Source organism: Erpetoichthys calabaricus, chromosome 14, assembly GCF_900747795.2.
Source record: "Erpetoichthys calabaricus chromosome 14, fErpCal1.3, whole genome shotgun sequence".
Lineage (NCBI taxonomy): Eukaryota > Metazoa > Chordata > Cladistia > Polypteriformes > Polypteridae > Erpetoichthys > Erpetoichthys calabaricus.
In genome coordinates, this window is record NC_041407.2 from 96280245 (window position 1) to 96298850 (window position 18606).

Sequence of the window (18606 nt, forward strand, 5' to 3'; positions counted from 1 at the left end):
TTGCCTTTCCATCTGCAACATTCCAAGTTCTAAAGTTACTTAAAAAATTGCTGAACTTAAGATTTGGACTTGACTTTGTGATTAGTATGAAATTCACACCAATCCTTGTCTGTCTTTGGGTGGAGTGGCAGAGGATTATGGAGGTTTTATTTTTAGCCTCCATTCCTAGTGAGTGTAATTATGGTAAGTATAGTTTGTAGAATGTAGCGTTGCAGCTTTTGGGTGGATAGATTTAAAATCTGTTTATTTTTAACAAGAGAATTAAAAATAGGTGTTTAATTTGAATAAATGAAATGAAAAGATGAGGTGTCACCCAGGTTGCAATTATTTGTTTGTTTTTTGTAGTTTGTAAGAGGGCAAAAAAATGCTATAGTTTAGCAAAGTTTGTCATCTAATTGTCTGAGGCTGAAAAAAGATCTTCTTGTAAGTCGGGTTTACTGTAACTTTTTTAGTGACATGAAAAAAATGCTAAATGCGGTATAGTGTTTACAGAAATATCTCATGAAAATAGTACCTCTAATTATATTTTTACAGAATTTTCAACTGGTTTACTGTTTCTACAGTAGTACAAACCTGACCAAGGAAAAATGTGATGTGAAGTACTCTGTGACGGCTACTGTTTTTACCTGAATTGTGGAAATGTGGGCAAATTTTAATTAATCGTCCTTTATATAGCACAGATCATAGCCAGCATTATGGTACAATAAAAAGAGTTTTAAAGATTTCTCTATAATAGTGATTCTTCAAATGAAAGACTCTAAATGCCTCACTATTACTGAATCTACAGTATATAGGATTTGGATTGTGGGTAATGCATACCTGTGTGATGTATAATTGTGTTTTACATTTTAGTAGACTGTGTAGAACACCATTTAAAGCAGGAACTCTCAGACTTGGCCCTGGTGAAATAAAGGACTCTAGTTTTTCGTTCTAATAAAAGTCTTAATTGAGATCATCTCCATCTTTAACTCAGTGGTATTTTGCTTCATCTTGTGATTGATCTTCATCTTCAGTCACTGTGTCAATACAAATATGTTTGTAGGGCATTTCTAATTTTGGTTAAGTAGTAAATGTACAGTATGTGATTGATTGATATTACACTGTTATCGCTTATACTAAGTTTTTTGGCATCTCATCTAATAACATTATTTACAGATTTAAATCTACTCGCATGCAAGATATCATCCATTGTTCACTCAGAAGTATGTGAAACACACCTTGACTTTGCTCTTAAATTCACTCAAAAAGTTGGAACAAGTTGTTAAATACTGATAAAAACAAAAACAAAATGTTGGGACAGTTTGTAAAATGCTAATAAAAACAACAAGAGGTGATTATTTAAATCCTCTTTGACCCATAATAAATTGAAAACAGTATAATGACAAGGAATTTCATTTTCTTAAACTGCAGCCTTTTTGGTTTTTAGTAAATACACACCAATTCCCAAGTTGATGATCGCAATAAGTTTCAAAAGAGTTGATAGTACATGGGCAATATAAAATTATGAGCCTTGTGGGATGTTCAAGAAACATTCTGAAGAGATGTCACTATCATCGGTCCTTTTCGAGTAAAAGTAGCAACCACAAAAGGCTGAGGATTTTATTATGAAGATCAGGTCAAGGTTCATCACTTTATGAAAAAGTGTATTATTAAATAATTCATCAGTTTAAGAACAACATTTCTCAAATTACATTTGCTAAGAAGTTAGGTCATTCATCTCTTAAAGTGCATGATATTTTTAACAGGTACAGAATACCCATAGAAATCTCTGTTCGTCTGTGCCAGTGTCAAAAACCAATACCAAATTCTTCAATCCTTTCGACAACATTGCATTAAAACTGAAATGTTTCTGTGACCAGTATAATCACATGTGCACAGAAATAGTTTGGGAAACTATTAAGAATAAACACAGTGTGTCACTGCATTCAGGAATGCAAGTTGAAACTGTCATTTTTCTGTTTTCAATTTACTACCGGTCAAAGAGGATTTAAAATCACTGCTTTCTATATTAGTAGCATTTTACAAAATGTCCTGACTTTTTTGGAATTGAGTTTTATAGTCCTCCATACGTTGTATGGCTGTTTCTGTTCAATTATCTTGTACTATAACTTCAACTGTACATTTCTGAATTCACTATACAGTATGACATTCTTTATTTTGGAGACTGAAAGGCTTCCAAAGCTATAGAATTAGAAATGGTCACTTATATGAAACTTCTCTCCTTCTTTGAAACAAGCGGTAATCCAGAATGAATTACTTTCACAATCCTGGAAGACAGAAAAATGTAATTCATCCCTTAACATTTTTCCCTGAGTCAGTTTTGTAATACCATTTTTATTAAAAAAACACATTGAATGCTTTAGTTGTTGCATGTCATAAAAGCAAAAAACCTTGGCATGAAAACGACTTTGTAATATCCCACAAATGTTCCAGTCAACAAAGTTATGGTTTAGCATGCTATGTTCATTTTATGTGGTCCAGCATATTCTGGTCTGTATCACTGACTCAGCTTTTTGCTACATGATTACCAAGTGTAATTAGCACTTCACTCCCTGACAGTTCACATCTAATTTGTTCATTCTTATTTCTCCTCTGGTGTGCTTGTATTGTAGCATATTCTAGTCACCCTTGTTATATTAATTTAGACACTGTCTGTAGCTGCATTTTTTTGTTTTTTGGCTACATTTATCCGGCACATTCTGTGTGTTGACACCAGGTATGCCATTGATCTGTGCACCTGCAGTATGTAGCTGCCAACATAAAGTGAACTTCCTGCTGTTGTCATCACCATGTTAGTTGAATCTGTCTGATTCATAAGAGTTCAGGGCAGCTGATAATCTGAAAATGTCTTGGAGACTGGTCAAGCTAGGATGTTGAACATCAGTATTTTAAGTAATGATGAAAGAAGATTTTGAAAGATTTGTGCAACAGCACCATTTCCAAAGAAGCGGAAAATGAGGCAATATTCCTAACTCATGTTAGTCCTTCATGTGAATTCAGAATAAAACCTGCACAGCTGATGCATTATATTTTTGCCACATTAAATGCATAACAGAAAAAAAAAACAAATGACAAAGTATGTTATGTAGTTAATGAACATATTTACACTCTCTGAAATGAAGCTGACACAGAGAAGGATATCTACAAATTTCAGTTTGGAGAAACACTACATGTTGCTAATAATGTGCCAGCATTGCTTAATAAACACCCTTTCACATCACCACATAATGTACCAGCCACTTTTATTATAAACGTGACTGTGCTTGTATATGATCTCTGGAACAGCCTTATGGCAGTGCCCATGAGATAATAGTGTACTTACTGTGTGTGAGTGATATTGTGAACTACTGCTGATTCTCCTCACAAATCAATGATAATTATTTTTTCTGTTTAAACAATTAAAAACAAAGCAAAATCATTAATAAATCATTTGAAATGGCCGTCCTTTGGTTTCATGTTATACCACTATTATAACATACACTACTGACACAACTATTGATCTGTGTATCTATTTTCAGGACCTGTGTTACAAGAATATCATTTACTGTAGTCTATTCTAACAATGATGGGATTAGATAATAGTCCAACATATTGTCATCCTGACTTCTGAAAGTTTTAAACTTCTTTGGAGAATTGTCTACTCTATATTTTTTTTACTATTTTTGTGTATTCTTTATGTCTGGATTTTATGAAATCTTCAAATCCTGGGCCAGTTGCTGTGAACGTTTTTGTGTAGTGTAGTGGCCACCGACACTAATCAGTTCTTTAATCCGTACCTTAATGAACATCATGCTGTTTGAATATGAGAAGTCATTGGGGCTCCATTGTCTGAACTTTTCTTAAAAATGAAGAATAATTCTTAAAAATATGAAGGTTTATTCCGTTTAGGAATTGTAGGTGTTTGATTTAGGCTAGAAAAGAAAGCGAACTTCACACACAGGGTGCTCTAGTTTAGTAATGTTATAGAAAATAGATTGTGGCTTCTCCGTGGGTTCCTGCTGAGGAGTATAAAGAGTTATGTAGATAAGGTGACAAATATATAATGATGAGACCGCTGTTGTAGAAGTCCAGAGGTGAGGCTTACTTGACATTGTAGAAGCTCAGATTCTCCAGTAATTTTTACTGACTTGTTCAAGCATCTAAAGATTTTGGCAGCTGGCATGTACTGCAGCTGAGCATTTGGGTTGCAGAGCTAGATACATGCAATGAACACAAATTGTTAATATTAGGATGTTATCAAAATATTGGTTTTTAAAGAAGAAGAAGAAATAGCAGAAGAGCACAGAAAGGAAAACCAATCTGCCACACTTCGCCTAACTATACAGGTTTATGACCCTTTCTGTTAAGGTGGTGGTGCTCATCTACTTGCTCATTATTTGAAAATACAGTACAATGTCACCAGCACAAAAGCACACACCCACTGCAGTTCTCTCTATTTGTCTCTCTCACAAGGACACCTACCTGACAGTTGAACTATTGCCCAGTTCTCTTCTATCTACAACCATGCCTTCAGTACCATCCCGCCATCTCTGCTAAGGGGTTAACTCAGATATATCTGTCAGGCAGACCACAACTTCTGAGACTCAAGGACTGTGTCTCTGATAAGGATGTGAACAACATTGGAGCACCACAAGGAACAGTCCTGTTTCCTTTTGTCTTCACTCGGTACACCTCCGACTATAAATATAACACGAGGTCATGTCACTTGCAGAAATGTGCATTGATAAAGGGGATAAGACAGAGTTTAAGAGTCAGGTGGAGAACTTTGTTTTTTTGGTGCAAAGATAGTGAATTATCTGCATCTTAACATCCGCAAAACCAAGGAACTGCTTATTGAATTTCGCCACAACAAAGAGCCTCTATGTCCAGTCACTAATCAGGGGGTGGAAAAAGGTGATGGTCCACTCCTACAAGTACTTGGGGATTCCTCTGTTGCAGTATAGATTAGTATCTGGAGATTTTCTCGCCATTGTTCTTAAAGAAAAGTCACTAATCAATGCAATGTACTTCCTAAATGAGTTTATAAGAAGCAAGGAAACACTGTACATATAATTTTTTTTATCTTTTTTTTAATCTGTGTCAAACTAAAATCGTAGAATTTGTATTTAATTTATATAAGCATCAAATTACCATCAGTAGCCGTAGGTGTATGGTTGTTTAACTTTGTTGGAATAAAGCCATGTTGTAAATGTCATCATTTCCTCCAAAGACACCAAATGCTATTGTAAGCTGCCTCCAGAGCTCTATCAGACAAAAATTTCCCATAATTTACTCCACTTTTCCACTCATAGTTTGTCCTTTCTCAGTGGCAGGATAAATATAACTCCTACTTAATTGTATGCAGGAGATAGACACAATAAGAAAGCCATCTACTATCAGGAACTGGGTCAAAATGTTCTCTTTTATTCTTGTACAGATTTCTTGTCCAGCCATGCATACAGTAAATAAAAAGAGCCATGTTACATAAAAAAGATTATGGTTTGCTTTTGTGTGGGTAATATTACTCCCTGCCAGTTATGATGGAACAGCCTATAGAAATGTGAAAATTTGCTACCTGTGTTATGTTTTTAAATTTCTGTACTAGTTTTTGAACTATTACAAAAAACTGACATCCATTTCAGCAATGACTTGTTTTGAAATTCCTGCCTTCTTTGCTAGTTGTTCAGATGTCCATACATTTACTGTTTTTAGGGACCTGCTAGACCCTCCACAACAACAATGAGGAGATAGAAGCTGAGGTGCCACAAGGCAGTCATCCCCCCCTCCAGGAGTCACCTTCACCCTGGAGTTCTGCAAGCACACTCTACGGGCATACTCAGACTTGACAACATGGAGAAGGCCCCAACCACTCGACAAAAGCCCTTGCCTCCCTCGCGCTCTAACAGCACTACCTCTGCAAAATACCTCAGCTCACGACAGGTGAACATCACTGCTGTCTGTCATGTATATTTTAATAGAATATGCCTACCGGTTCTTGCTATATTTATACAAGTTATTGCTTTATTCTTATTTTTTCAAGTGCATGCTTATTATATTAAGCACTTTGTATCAATGGTTACTGTCAAAAGTGCTTTACATGATAAATTTTAATTCACTGTTAAATTGTCCTGTGAATTCTGCATGTTTTCAATATGACCCGATGTATTTTTGTGTTGGGTTTATTTACCTTTTTTTTAATGCAAAATATAAATCAAATTATCCTCTAATATCTGACTATGTCAGCCCAGGAAAATGATTTGCTTACATTATGCATGTAAAAATCAGTGTGTGCCATTGCAGCACTCTACGCGAAGAAGATGAAGGAGTTGAAACGAACAAAAGTCTTAGTGTCTCATGCAGTTCCTTTGGGTGTTTACATTACATGACACAAACCCAGTCATGATCATGATTTGTTGTGGAAGTATTTGTAAAACAAAATACATGCTTCTATCATTTTCTCTGTATTAGATAAGAATTTAAGACATTTAATAATTATTGGGAGGCAATTTGTGCTTCCAGGCTTCCTTGATTAGCTAATAAATATGTTGCCCCAACAGCTAATTACTATATTACCATTATATTACCTGCTTAGTAGATCATTTTGATCTTAATGCTTACAATTCCATTAAATAAATAAATTTCTTTATTTGCTTTGTTTATCACTGTTGATTCTTCTTCAAAGATGTTTCCTTACATTATTTGGACAAAGTATTAAATATTCACTGAATTCAGATGCTAGGGAAGTTCTTCTACTTCATGCATGGCTTTTGTTGGAGTTCCTTAACATGGTCACTAAGAAGCACAATTGCATTGTGTGCTCTTGCCATGTTAAAAAAGATATTTGAGTTACACTGAATGGACAAAAGTATTGGGACACACCTCTTAATTATTGAATTCAGGTGTTTCAATCAGACCCATTGCCACAGGTGTATAAAATCAAGCACATAGCCATGCTGTCTCCATTTACAAACATTTATGAAACAAAATGAGTCATTCTGAAGAGCTCAGTGACTTCAAGCGTGGTACTGTGATCGGACGCCACCTTTGCAATAAGACGTATGTGAAATTTCATCCCTGCTGGATATTCCACAGTCAGCTGTAAGTGGTATTATTGAAAAGTGGGAGCGTTTAGAAACAACCGCAACACAGCCATGAAGCAGAAGACCACGTAAAGTCACAGAGCTGGGCCAATGATTGCTAAGGTGCATAGTGCGTAAAAAAGTTGCCAATGCTCTACTGATTCCATAGCTGAAGACTTAGACTTCCACTGGCATTAACTGTGTGGTGGGAGCTTCATGGAATGGGTTTCCATGGCCAAGCAGCTGCATGCAAGCCTTATATCACCAAGCCAATGCCAGGTGTCGGATGGAGTGATGTAAAGCACAGCACCACTGGACTGTTGAGCAGTGGAAACATGTTCTATGGAGACAAATCACACTTCTCTGTTTGGCAGTCAGATGGGCAAATCTTGGTTTGGTGGATGCCAGGAGAACAATACCTGCCTGACTGCATTGTGTCAACTGTGAAGTTTGGTGGAGGAGGGATAATGGTGTGGTGTTGTTTTTCAGGGTTTAGGCTAGGCCCCTTAATTCTAATAAAGGGCAAACTTAATGCTTCAGCATACCAAGATATTTTGGAAATCACTATACTTACAATTTTGTGGAAACAGCTTGCGGAAGGCCCTTTTCTATTCTAGCATGACTATTACCCTAGTGCACAAAGAAAGGTCCTTAAAGAAATGGATGCGTTCGGGGTGAAAGAACTTGACTGGCTCGCACAGAGCACTGACCTCAACCCCATCAAACACCTTTGGAATGAACTGGAATGGAGATTTTGAGCCAGGCCTTCTCGTCCAACATGAGTGCCTGACCTCATAAATGCTCTACAGAATGAATGGGCATAAATTCCCACAGAAACACTCCAAAATCTTGTGGAAAGCCTTCCAAAAAGAGTGGAAGCTGTTATAGCTGCAAAGGGGAGACCAACTCTATAATAAAGTCTATGTTTTGTCATTAAAGTCCCTGTTGGTGTAACGGTCAGGCGTCCCAATACTTTTTTCCATATAGTGTACATTAAAGTTGAACATCAATACTGTACAAAAGTTCAGACTTTCAAAGTCTGTTATTCATTCCTAATATCTAAGCGACTTCATCTGACTCAATTTAACTTTATGAAGTTGACACTATACCAGGACTACAATTTCATATGTTGAATTTGTGGGGGGTTAGTATAGGGTTGATAAAGACTGATATTTTCATCACAGACTTCATCATTTGTTTACCCATTTGCATGTATTAAATTTATTCACTCACATTTTCTGCTCAGTAACTGAAAAATAAATACAACTTAAAATCAATATAAAAAAAAACAAGAAACACTTCTTTAAATCATTGGTAAAAAAATAGAAATGCAAGCATTACTATACCAGTGCCATATGAGTTAGTGAATGCCAAGATTGTTCAGGAAGCTCTTTAAAGCTTTTGTAGCAAAGCACTTTCAAATCAGGTGTACCAGAAAATTATTTTGTTTGGTTTGTAAAATTTGCAGTTGTGAAAATTTATGTATACATTAGCTGGTTAGTGAAAGTAATATTTCATGGAAAAGTCAAATAGCTTTCAGCTGTCAAATGTCACAAATTCCTGATATTTTAATTCCCAAATCTCTTACTGTCTCTCTGTCTTTTTTTTTTTTTTTGTTTCCACCTGACCTTTTCAATATTAAGGCTTCCCTTGTGGAATCAAGCTTATTATCCATCCATCCATTACCCAACCCGCTATATCCTAACTACAGGGTCACAGGGGTCTGCTGGAGCCAACCCCAGCCAACACAGGGCGCAAGGCAGGAAACAAACCCCGGGCAGGGCGCCAGCCCACCGCAGGGCTCACACACACATGCACAAGCACACACCAGGGACAATTTAGAATCACCAATGCACCTAACTGCATGTCCTTGGACTGAGAGAGGAAACCGGAGTACCCGGAGGAAACCCACGCAGACACGGGGAGAACATGCAAACTCCACGCAGGGAGGACCCGGGAAGCGAACCCGGGTCTCCTTACTGCGAGGCAGCAGCATTACCCACTGCGCCACCGTGCCGCCCATCAAACTTATTATTTGAAGATGAATCCATTATTGCAGAATTCCTGTAAAACTGCATGTGTTTTATTTTTAAGGTGCATTTTCTAAGTTATCAGATTTTATTACTGTTTGCATTTCTTTAATTATGCAGAATTAGCCATTGAACTAGGCTGACATTAACTGCACAAATTACACCAAAATGAAGACAGCATCGTATTTGCTCCCCTATAATACAGATATGTTCTTATATGTTTTTACCAGAGTCGCAATGTTTAGTTGTTTTACTAATGAACATTACTTTGCCTTCACAAACCCAAAGACTCACACAAATTTAGTGTTTGTCGATACATTTTCTGAAGTGACTTGTGCTGCTTTGTTGTTCCTACAAATAATGTGTTTCAGCAGTTCTCTATTCATTAGAGAGTTTTACCACTTGGTTCAAAGCATATTGAGCTGAGCTACACATATATCATGCTAAGTGCTGATATCCTGAAACACTAACCAAATACAGTAAATTTAACTTTGGAATGAACATAAGGAACAACTTATGCTGTCACTGTTGTATACTAATAGTAATAATAATACATTTTATTTAAATTGTGCCTTTCCCGTGCTCAAGGCACTTCACAGAGTCGCGGAAAGAAGCAGCAGGTACAAATTTTTCCAGAATAGAACACTAAAACAGATACAGAACGAAAGATAAAAACCAAAGTAAAATACTAAATTCAATACTAAAAAAAAAAAAGCCTAGCAAATAACATAATTTGTGGTGCAACACACACATACGTTATACTGAGCATCTAGACAGAGAGGTGAACTGAAAGAGGAGGCAGGATGACAAAACACAAGTTTTAAATTGATTTTTAAAAGAATGAATAGAGTCCGCTGATCTAACTAATTAAGCAAGGTCATTCCAAAGTCTGGGAGCTATACAGCTGAAGGCCATGTCACCCATAGAGTGCAGGTAAGTGTGGGGCACAACAAGATTGCCAGAATCAGAGGATCTTAGTTGGCAAACCGGAGTATAGTGATTGAGGAGGTCACTGATGTAGTCTAGTGCAAAGCCATTTAAAGCTTTGTAGGTTATTAATAGAATTTTATATTCACTCCTTAGCCAGCAGCGATAAGGTGGTTTGAAAATGGAGGGAAAATTGGATATACAACTACAGCCACATACCTTCCATTCAGAGGATAAATGAGAAGCCTTCATTCCTTTATCAGGGATATGTGTGGTGCTGTGTTTAAAAAAGCAATTAATTCAGCCATCATTTGTAACTCTCTCATTCACATGTGTAACAGTAAACGTTAAAATGTTTGCAACTCACAAAAGATTGGTCACATCATCACACACTCAAAGCCAATATGATAATTGTTTCAAATTCTAAAACGTATTCCTTAATAGGATTAATGTGGCAATAATTAAACCATATTTTTTGTGCTTTGAAAGTTAAATCATACAGGATTTTGAAATAATAGTCCCAAAACCCACAATCACTCACTGAAATTTAAGCCATGGTACACAAACCTGGAACAAAAGATTGCCAAGTTAGTAAGCATAAGATACAGACTTTATTTAATACTTCTTGGCCATTTTGAAAATGGAGAATCAATGTGCCATAAAACAATCAACTGGCGCCTATTTATGGTTCCCAAATATTCTTAAAATTCCTTAAAATAGATTTTCAAAATTTAAGGTCATAAAATGTTTGATAATGTTTAATCTTTTACTCCAAGTGGCATTCAATTTTAATGTCACACACAAAGACGAATTAAATATCTGTCTGTGTCAGCCTTGACGTAATTCGGTTTAACCTGTTTTGTTTCCCCAATTACGTTTGACGCATTTTTACACAACATCTGGCCTGCATTAATTTGCACAAGTTTGCCTGCAAAAATGAGAGAAAGAAAATGAAAATGGAAAATGGATAAAAAAAATAACTGGGACTGTTTTGCATCAAGCCTTATGGCTAGATGTAAAGTATATCAAAATATATTCAAAGTTGGTGTAATAGAGTCTTATTTTGGATTTTCTGCTGCTCATTCTAACATGAAGCCTAATGATATAGACGCCATCGCATCTGCTGTACTGAATTCTGTGTCACTGACATCATATACTTCCAACAATGGCATCCATGCAGGTTTTAAAGAGATTTTTCCTGATTCAAAGCAGCATGTGAGGTCATTGACCTGTGGGAAAGATCAAACAGCACGTCCAGTGAGATTCAGTACTTCACCATTTAGTAAATGAAATCTATGAGGATTCTTTTGTCATCTTGTTTCACATATTCATGAACAAGATAACAAAAAGCAAACAGCTAGGCCTCCACATAAGATACTGGACCAGCAACAAGACAGGTATACATGTCCACTCACACTATTATGGGTCTCAATTCATGGGCCGCTTTACACCCAACCATTTGAATGATTGTTTCAAAATACGGTAATGGAGATGTGCTTGTTTGTTTTGGATTTGCTTAATACCTACATCATAGTGAGCAAATAAACAATCTGTGGAATATTTTTTATACAGTAAATGTATTTGTATTTTTTGTAGGTGAAGGCATTTAAAAATAATTGAATTTGACTTTAAAATAGTACTGCAAACCCTGTTTTACACAGATGGAGCATGTTATCTGCATTTCCCAAGTCACACTTCTTCCACATATCTCGTCTCCCTCTCTCTCTCATCAGTGTCTGTTTCCCTCAGTCCATCTCTCTGTCAGATTCAAAAAGCGTTTATGGCATGACATAATGTTTTGCATTTTGAAAACATTAATAATACATTAAACTAATACAATTGTAGATAAATCACATACAGTACAACAAAAATATATATTTAAAAAAACAAGCAACAGGATCATTCTTGGATAAAATGCTTTTCCTAAGAGTCTAAGGGCATTGTCTCCGTTTTGTACTGGTGTTTCTTCCTAGCGGACTCTAGACTTCAGTGCACCGACCTAAAATCATTTCTGTGTTTAGTTGTTGCAACAAAAGGCCACTGACCACTTACTAGTACCACCTCCTGTTTATCCCTTTATAAATTAGTCATTGAATGGTGATAATTTGAAACTTAGCCTCCTACCTGCAGGATCCCATTACTATTACCTGAATCTCCCTTCTGTTAGGAATAGGTATATGTCTGACCAAAAAAAAAAAAAAAAAATGACAATCTCGATACTAGCACCCCAGGACATATGTGTCACAATGTAAGTGAGAAGTGCACACATAAAATAAGGACAGTTTTTCATTATTACACCTCAACTGAGACTCCAACTATATTCACATAGGGCGTTTGTCCCTTTGGTGGCAACACAAATCTTTCAAGAGTCAGGAGACAACAATTGTTTGGCATTTGACACACATATTAATGGTGTATGCAATGTGAAGACTTTCCTTTAAGTAAATTGCTTACCATGGATCCCTGTCCTAAAGCCATTGTAATTTTTTTCCTTCTGTAGACTTCAGATCCCTTATAATAATTTTAGTCTTTGTTATCTGTACCAGAGCTTTTTTTTTTTTTTGCTTATTCTGGGTCCTGAATAGAGCATGGCACATCACTGTTTAACTTCTTTCAAGATTTCAATAATACACACTGTATAATATGATTTTAAATCACAAGAGAGAGATTAGCTTGTGATAGGTATTATACTTTAGTATGCCATAACACAACTTGCCCAAAAGCAGATAAAGAGTCAGCCACTAAGTCAGCTTCTTTCAGCAGCACACAAGGAGCGTATAAAAGTATACAGTACATCAGTAGTTTCAAATTCAGGTAACTAAAATGTAAGTGTTGGGAGAAAACAAAAAAGAAAAAAAAATAGCTAGAGAGTTGCAAGTAAGATCTCCTGTCACACTCCCTGGTGTACCATGGTAGAACCATCCTTGAGGTGGAAGTGTTTCACAGATTCTCCAGAAGAGGGTTCAACAGTTTACAATGAGGAGATCTCGGTTCACATCCCAAATACTCCCTGCGTGGAGTTTGCATGTTCTCCCTTTGTCTGACTGGGTTTTTCCCAGGTGCTCTGTTTTCTTTTTTTCACACAGCCCAAAGACATATAGATTAGGTGAGTTGGTGTTGTTAAATTAGTCCAAGTATGTGTGTTCACACTGCGATGGATTGGCGCCCTGCCCAGGGATTATTTCTGCCTTTCACCCTATGCTCTCTGAATCCTTGACCCTACTCTGGATAAGTGGGTTTAGAAAGTGGATAGATGGATGGAAGATCATGCAAAGGGTGTGAGATATGGATAATGATAATTTGCATTTTTGCCAACCTCTTTTCTTTCTATTACTACCTCAAGAATTTGAGCTAGTGATCACAAATGAGACACTTTTACTGATTAACCTTTTTAAGAATGGTAGATTTAAGAAAATTTTATTTCTAGTTGTAAAAGCATCTTTAACTCTAAATCAAAAACATAAAAATGTGTTTTAAGAGTTTAGTATCCTTGTTTGTTGAAATCCTGTGTGTGTGTTCAGAATATAACAGTATGTCAGTTCCTTTTTGTTTTAAATAGTTAGTTATTTTATCAGTGAAATGATATAGTGTGTTTGTATAACCCCCAATTTACTTCAAATTTACTTCTATTAATAATTAGATCTTCCTAATTTAAACTTAAACTTCCAAAATTTAAATATAAAATCATCAACAGTTCTGACACTGTAAACATACGAGTATACTTAAGTCTATGGTGTATCCAAAAAATGTAGGACTTTATATTCCAAGGTTGAATAAAAACACTGTTAGAGGTAGTTGCATGGCTTTCAAACTTTGCTTCTGTAAAGAGTGCTCCTTCTTTTAGAAAATTTAAATTAGGGCTTTTGAATAGTTTGCTTTTGTTTTAGCTTCTGAAGAAGTTGTTAATATTTTCTGTCAATTAGTTATCTTTCTAAACTAAGATTATAAGATGACTAATGAATGCCTGTTAAGAGTCCTTTCCAATTCTCTGTTTCATATTGGTGTTTCAACTACCACTTGACCAATGTGGTCAAGAAATAGTAGTCACTAGGCTCACCCGCCTTTTTAGGCGACCGACTTTTATCCTCAATTTGTGTGCGCTCCATGTGTACATCAGGCATGTAAGTGTAGGGAATGAGAACATCAAAGTGCCCATTCATAACATCTCCCGAAAACCTAAGTTTTTTTATCCCCTTGAGTGCCTGTCCAAACTTGGAGTGTAGGACTCCATAATAATATACTTGAAACTCATAGGGGAACGACTCTCCCGCTGCCATTAGCTCAGAAATGGTACCATAAGTTTGAGACTTAGACATTTCAGTGAGATACTGAAGCTCATTTGTATAAGAGGATTCCTGGCGGCATCATTGTAAATGGCTGAAACCTTGACCAATTACTTAAAACATGTCGTACAATGTCAGCCCGAATCTGTACCGCTAAAGACGGAGTTTCATGCACTAAATAAGCTATAGATGAGAATAAGCAAGCATCATCTCCCCTGATATTTACTACGTGGTGAGGCATTTGTACTCCATCAAAATTAATTATTTCCAGAGACATAATTTTGTCTATTTTTCCAGCGCATCGCGCACAAAAGCAAGGGAACGATGGGAGCACCAGAACTCTGCTCACATCGCGTCGCTTCGTACCGCAAGTCGCAAGTAGTAAGTCTGTGATAAGCGGAATACCGCTACGCTTTGCACTCACGGGACGGAAGGACAATCTCGACCGCTTTTATATAGTAGGATCATTAGAATACTGAAAAGATTATACTATATGGGCGGCACGGTGGCGCAGTGGGTAGCGCTGCTGCCTCGCAGTTGGAATACCTGGGGACCTGGGTTCGATTCCCGGGTCCTCCCTGTGTGGAGTTTGCATGTTCTCCCCGTGTCTGCGTGGGTTTCCTCCGGGCACTCCGGTTTCCTCCCACAATCCAAAGACATGCAGGTTAGGTGGATTGGCGATTCTAAATTGGCCCTAGTGTGTGCGTGGTGTGTGGGTGTGTTTGTGTGTGTCCTGCGGTGGGTTGGCACCCTGCCCAGGATTGGTTCCTGCCTTGTGCCCTGTGTTGGCTGGGATTGGCTCCAGCAGACCCCCGTGACCCTGTGTTTGGATTCAGCGGGTTGGAAAATGGATGGATGGATTATACTATATTTAAAATAGTGATATGCAGATGGAACATGTTATTTGGATGTTTTCTGGTTCTCTACATTAATTGTTCTAAAATAACAATTTGTTCAAGAGCAACCCACTACTTGTAGCTACTGTTTTTCCTAGGAGTTTTGGGAAAATGCAGTATTTCTACACTTTTATTTACAAATTATTATTATTTTTTTTTTTGCTGTTGTGTGGTCATTAACTTTCACTCAACTAATCTGGTACTTGGGGTTATTTCCATGTTGTACTCACCTTTACCCTTTGTCTTTTCATTTTGCAGAGCTCTAGGAACTGGGAGGTGATGGATGATCCTCGGAATGAAAACAGTGTAGGGAGTGAGCAGGACTTGCCCCAACCTGAGATGCAGCAAGGCTACATGCTGAAAAAGAGGAAGTGGCCCCTAAAAGGGTGGCACAAGGTGAGGCTTGTTTTAAGCAGTTTAATGGTCTATCCAAATGAATACACAGACTGGTGTTCCATTAAACATACTTAATTTGTCCTGGAATTAACTAATGAGTTCAGGAAAAATAGGAATTTTACACTTTTAAAAATATCTTGTGTTCAGAATGTTGATAGTTGATTCTGGCCCCTAACAGACTCTTTGTGTCACTGTGCAGAGGTACAGCAGTGAGCAGCAGTGTGTTATTTTCTTAGTACAGAAAGGCTTCAGATTTTGTATGTCATTTGGATGACATATAGTATTATTGTCTAATAATAAAATCTTTATGACATTTGTAATTTCTTTTTTAGAGGTACTTCATTTTGGACAAAGGGATTCTTCGGTATGCCAAGACACAACAGGATGTAAGTATGTTTTTTTAGTTAAATTTCCTCACCTTTACCTCAAGAGCTTTGATCATATTCTGTACCTTTAGTCTTGATGTAATGTTACCGCAACGGCTGAACAAATGAAACTATTTCTTACACTCTTACAAATTTCTCAGTGGATTGGCTTGGTCATTTTTAGAAGAATACTCTTAGAACACTAAATTACAAAATAATTTTTAATTTACATTTCTCATCATTTCCCCAAACAATAACAACCATGCTTTAGTAATTTAATGTTTTGAGGCTCTCATTTTTATAGCCTACCACAGTACAACCAAAAACAAAGTTAATTTTTTTCCTTGCTGTCCACTTCATCATTGATTATATTTTTAAGTTGTATAGATCCAGTATCTAAATACTAGACAAAACTGTGGTTTGAAAACAAACTTGTGGTCATAATTTGTGAAACTTTTAAGGACAATGAATATTATTATATTAGGAGAGCTACTGAAAAGTTGGATCAGGGACAAGACACACTCAAAACCTAGAATTCAAAATGTGTACTTTGTGCAATATGTATACACAAACCACTGTAGCCTATAAAAGTTAGTAGGCAAACAAGACTGACTTGAAGCAGTAGATACTTAAGTGGGTGCTCAGCTGAATAGAAAAATGGGAATTAAGCAGCTGCTGATTAGATTGGTGCTGGACAGCTAATTAAGCCTGCACAAACTAGGCAGCTGCCATTTACGTGATGTTTGGTTGGCTCAGCAGACAAATAGGAAGAAGGGCTACAGTCACCAAGGTTGAGGACTGTCCAGCGCCACAGACACAACTGGGGGCTTAGACTGACTATGACTGTCAGCAACATCAACATACAGAGGCCCAGTTATCAGTGGTTCAGCTGTACAGGTAGAAGATCATCACCACTTCACTGAAAAACCAAACTGCTATTGGAAATATGCTTATTCAGTTTAATGAGACTAGACAGCAGCCAATCACTGATGCCATGGTGGCTTCATAGGGATTAGAATGTCCAAATTCAGCAGGATAGGAACCACTCAAGTAATAATCACAATGCAAGCAATAAATACAGCCCAGGAAAATTTGGCCAGCTTAGCCAGCACCATTGCTGGGAGATGGATGACAGAGTAGAACTAGACAGCTGACTTTATGCGTGAGACGGTCAGCTGGGTAGGGACACAAATTAAACACTTACCTGCAAATTTAAATAAACAACAATTTGTTAATTGTTTCCTACTCATTTCAGGATCTTAGTCCTTATGTGACAAACGCAGAATTGAATGCAATATAATCCCAAATTTTAAAACATTGCAGAAATGCCACAAAGTTGCTCTCAAAATTTCAAAAAACTGACACAGCAAAGACAGGTGACCAATACCACTTAACACTGATTGTAATTTGCTTTCTTTTTAGATCAACAAAGGCAAGCTGCATGGTTCCATTGATGTCAGTCTGTCGGTAATGTCCATCAATAAGAAGTCTAAGCGCATTGATCTGGATGCTGAGGACAACTTGTATCACCTAAAGGTTTGCTATAGCTGCAAAGCCACACAATATGTATGAAGCTGCAATTTTTTTTAAATCTTTTTCTTGGTGTATCTGGTTAGGTCAACTTGAATGAAATATAGTTAATTAACACTAGAATCCCTGAAGCTTTTTTTTTTTTTTTTTTTTTTTTGACCTCCTTAAATTTTCCTGACATATAGCTCCTTATCACTGCACTAACAGCCCGCTTTTGTTTTGCAAATGTGTAGATTAGCTGAACGCAGCATGCTACACCCCCCACCCCCTCATTCAGTCAGATGAAGACATCGCCCTGCTGCAGTCCTCACAACTGAAGTCTGTGTTGGAATTGTTTATCTGGCAATGCGTTTGTAAGGAATTGTATATGTAATGAAATATGATTTGGAATACATATATTTCATTTGTATTCTGTGTCTACAACAATCTGTGTAAATATACAATAACAATGGAAATGCGAGGCAAGAAATACTCAACACACGGCCAAAACAGAAAATGTTTTCATATTTTCACTGACAGACTGAGGAGATCGTTCCTCCCCCACACTTTGAGACTCTTCATTTACACCCCCTGGGGTAAACATTAACATTATACAAAGTTACTGTCTGTTATACCTGCATTTTTATCACTCTTTAATTTAATAATTTTTTTTTATCACTATGCTGCTGCTGGAGTATGTGAATTTCCCCATGGGATTAATAAAGTTTATCTATCTATCTATCTATCTATCTATCTATCTATCTATCTATCTATCTATCTATCTATCTATCTATCTATCTATCTGATTTGGAATGCATATATTTCATTTGTATTCTGTGTCCACAACAATCTGTGTAAATATACAATAACAATGGAAATGCGAGGCAAGAAATACTCAACACACGGCCAAAACAGAAAATGTTTTCATATTTTCAGTGACAGCATGAGGAGATTGTTCCTCTCCCACACTATGACACTCTTCATTTACACCCGGGGGTTAAACGTTTACATTATACAAAGTTACTGTCTGTTATGCCTGCATTTTTATCACTCGTTAATTTAGTAATTGTTTTTTTTAATCACTATGCTGCTGCTGGAGTATGTGAATTTCCCCATGGGATTAATAAAGTATCTATCTATCT

The 18606-nt window shown here is 36.8% G+C and overlaps 1 protein-coding gene across 4 annotated transcripts in view; it reads left to right on the top strand.

Annotated features, from left to right (window-relative positions):
- Window positions 1-18606, top strand: part of osbpl7 (oxysterol binding protein-like 7) — a 55640-nt gene that overhangs the window by 20370 nt on the left and 16664 nt on the right. For all 4 annotated transcript variants that reach the window (XM_028819496.2, XM_028819495.2, XM_051918771.1 and 1 more), the window contains exons 2-5: window positions 5692-5919; window positions 15453-15590; window positions 15923-15976; window positions 17378-17491. In XM_028819496.2, coding sequence (XP_028675329.1) covers window positions 5830-5919; window positions 15453-15590; window positions 15923-15976; window positions 17378-17491 — 396 coding nt within the window. In that variant the 5' untranslated portion in view covers window positions 5692-5829. The remainder of the gene's footprint in view (window positions 1-5691; window positions 5920-15452; window positions 15591-15922; window positions 15977-17377; window positions 17492-18606) is intronic.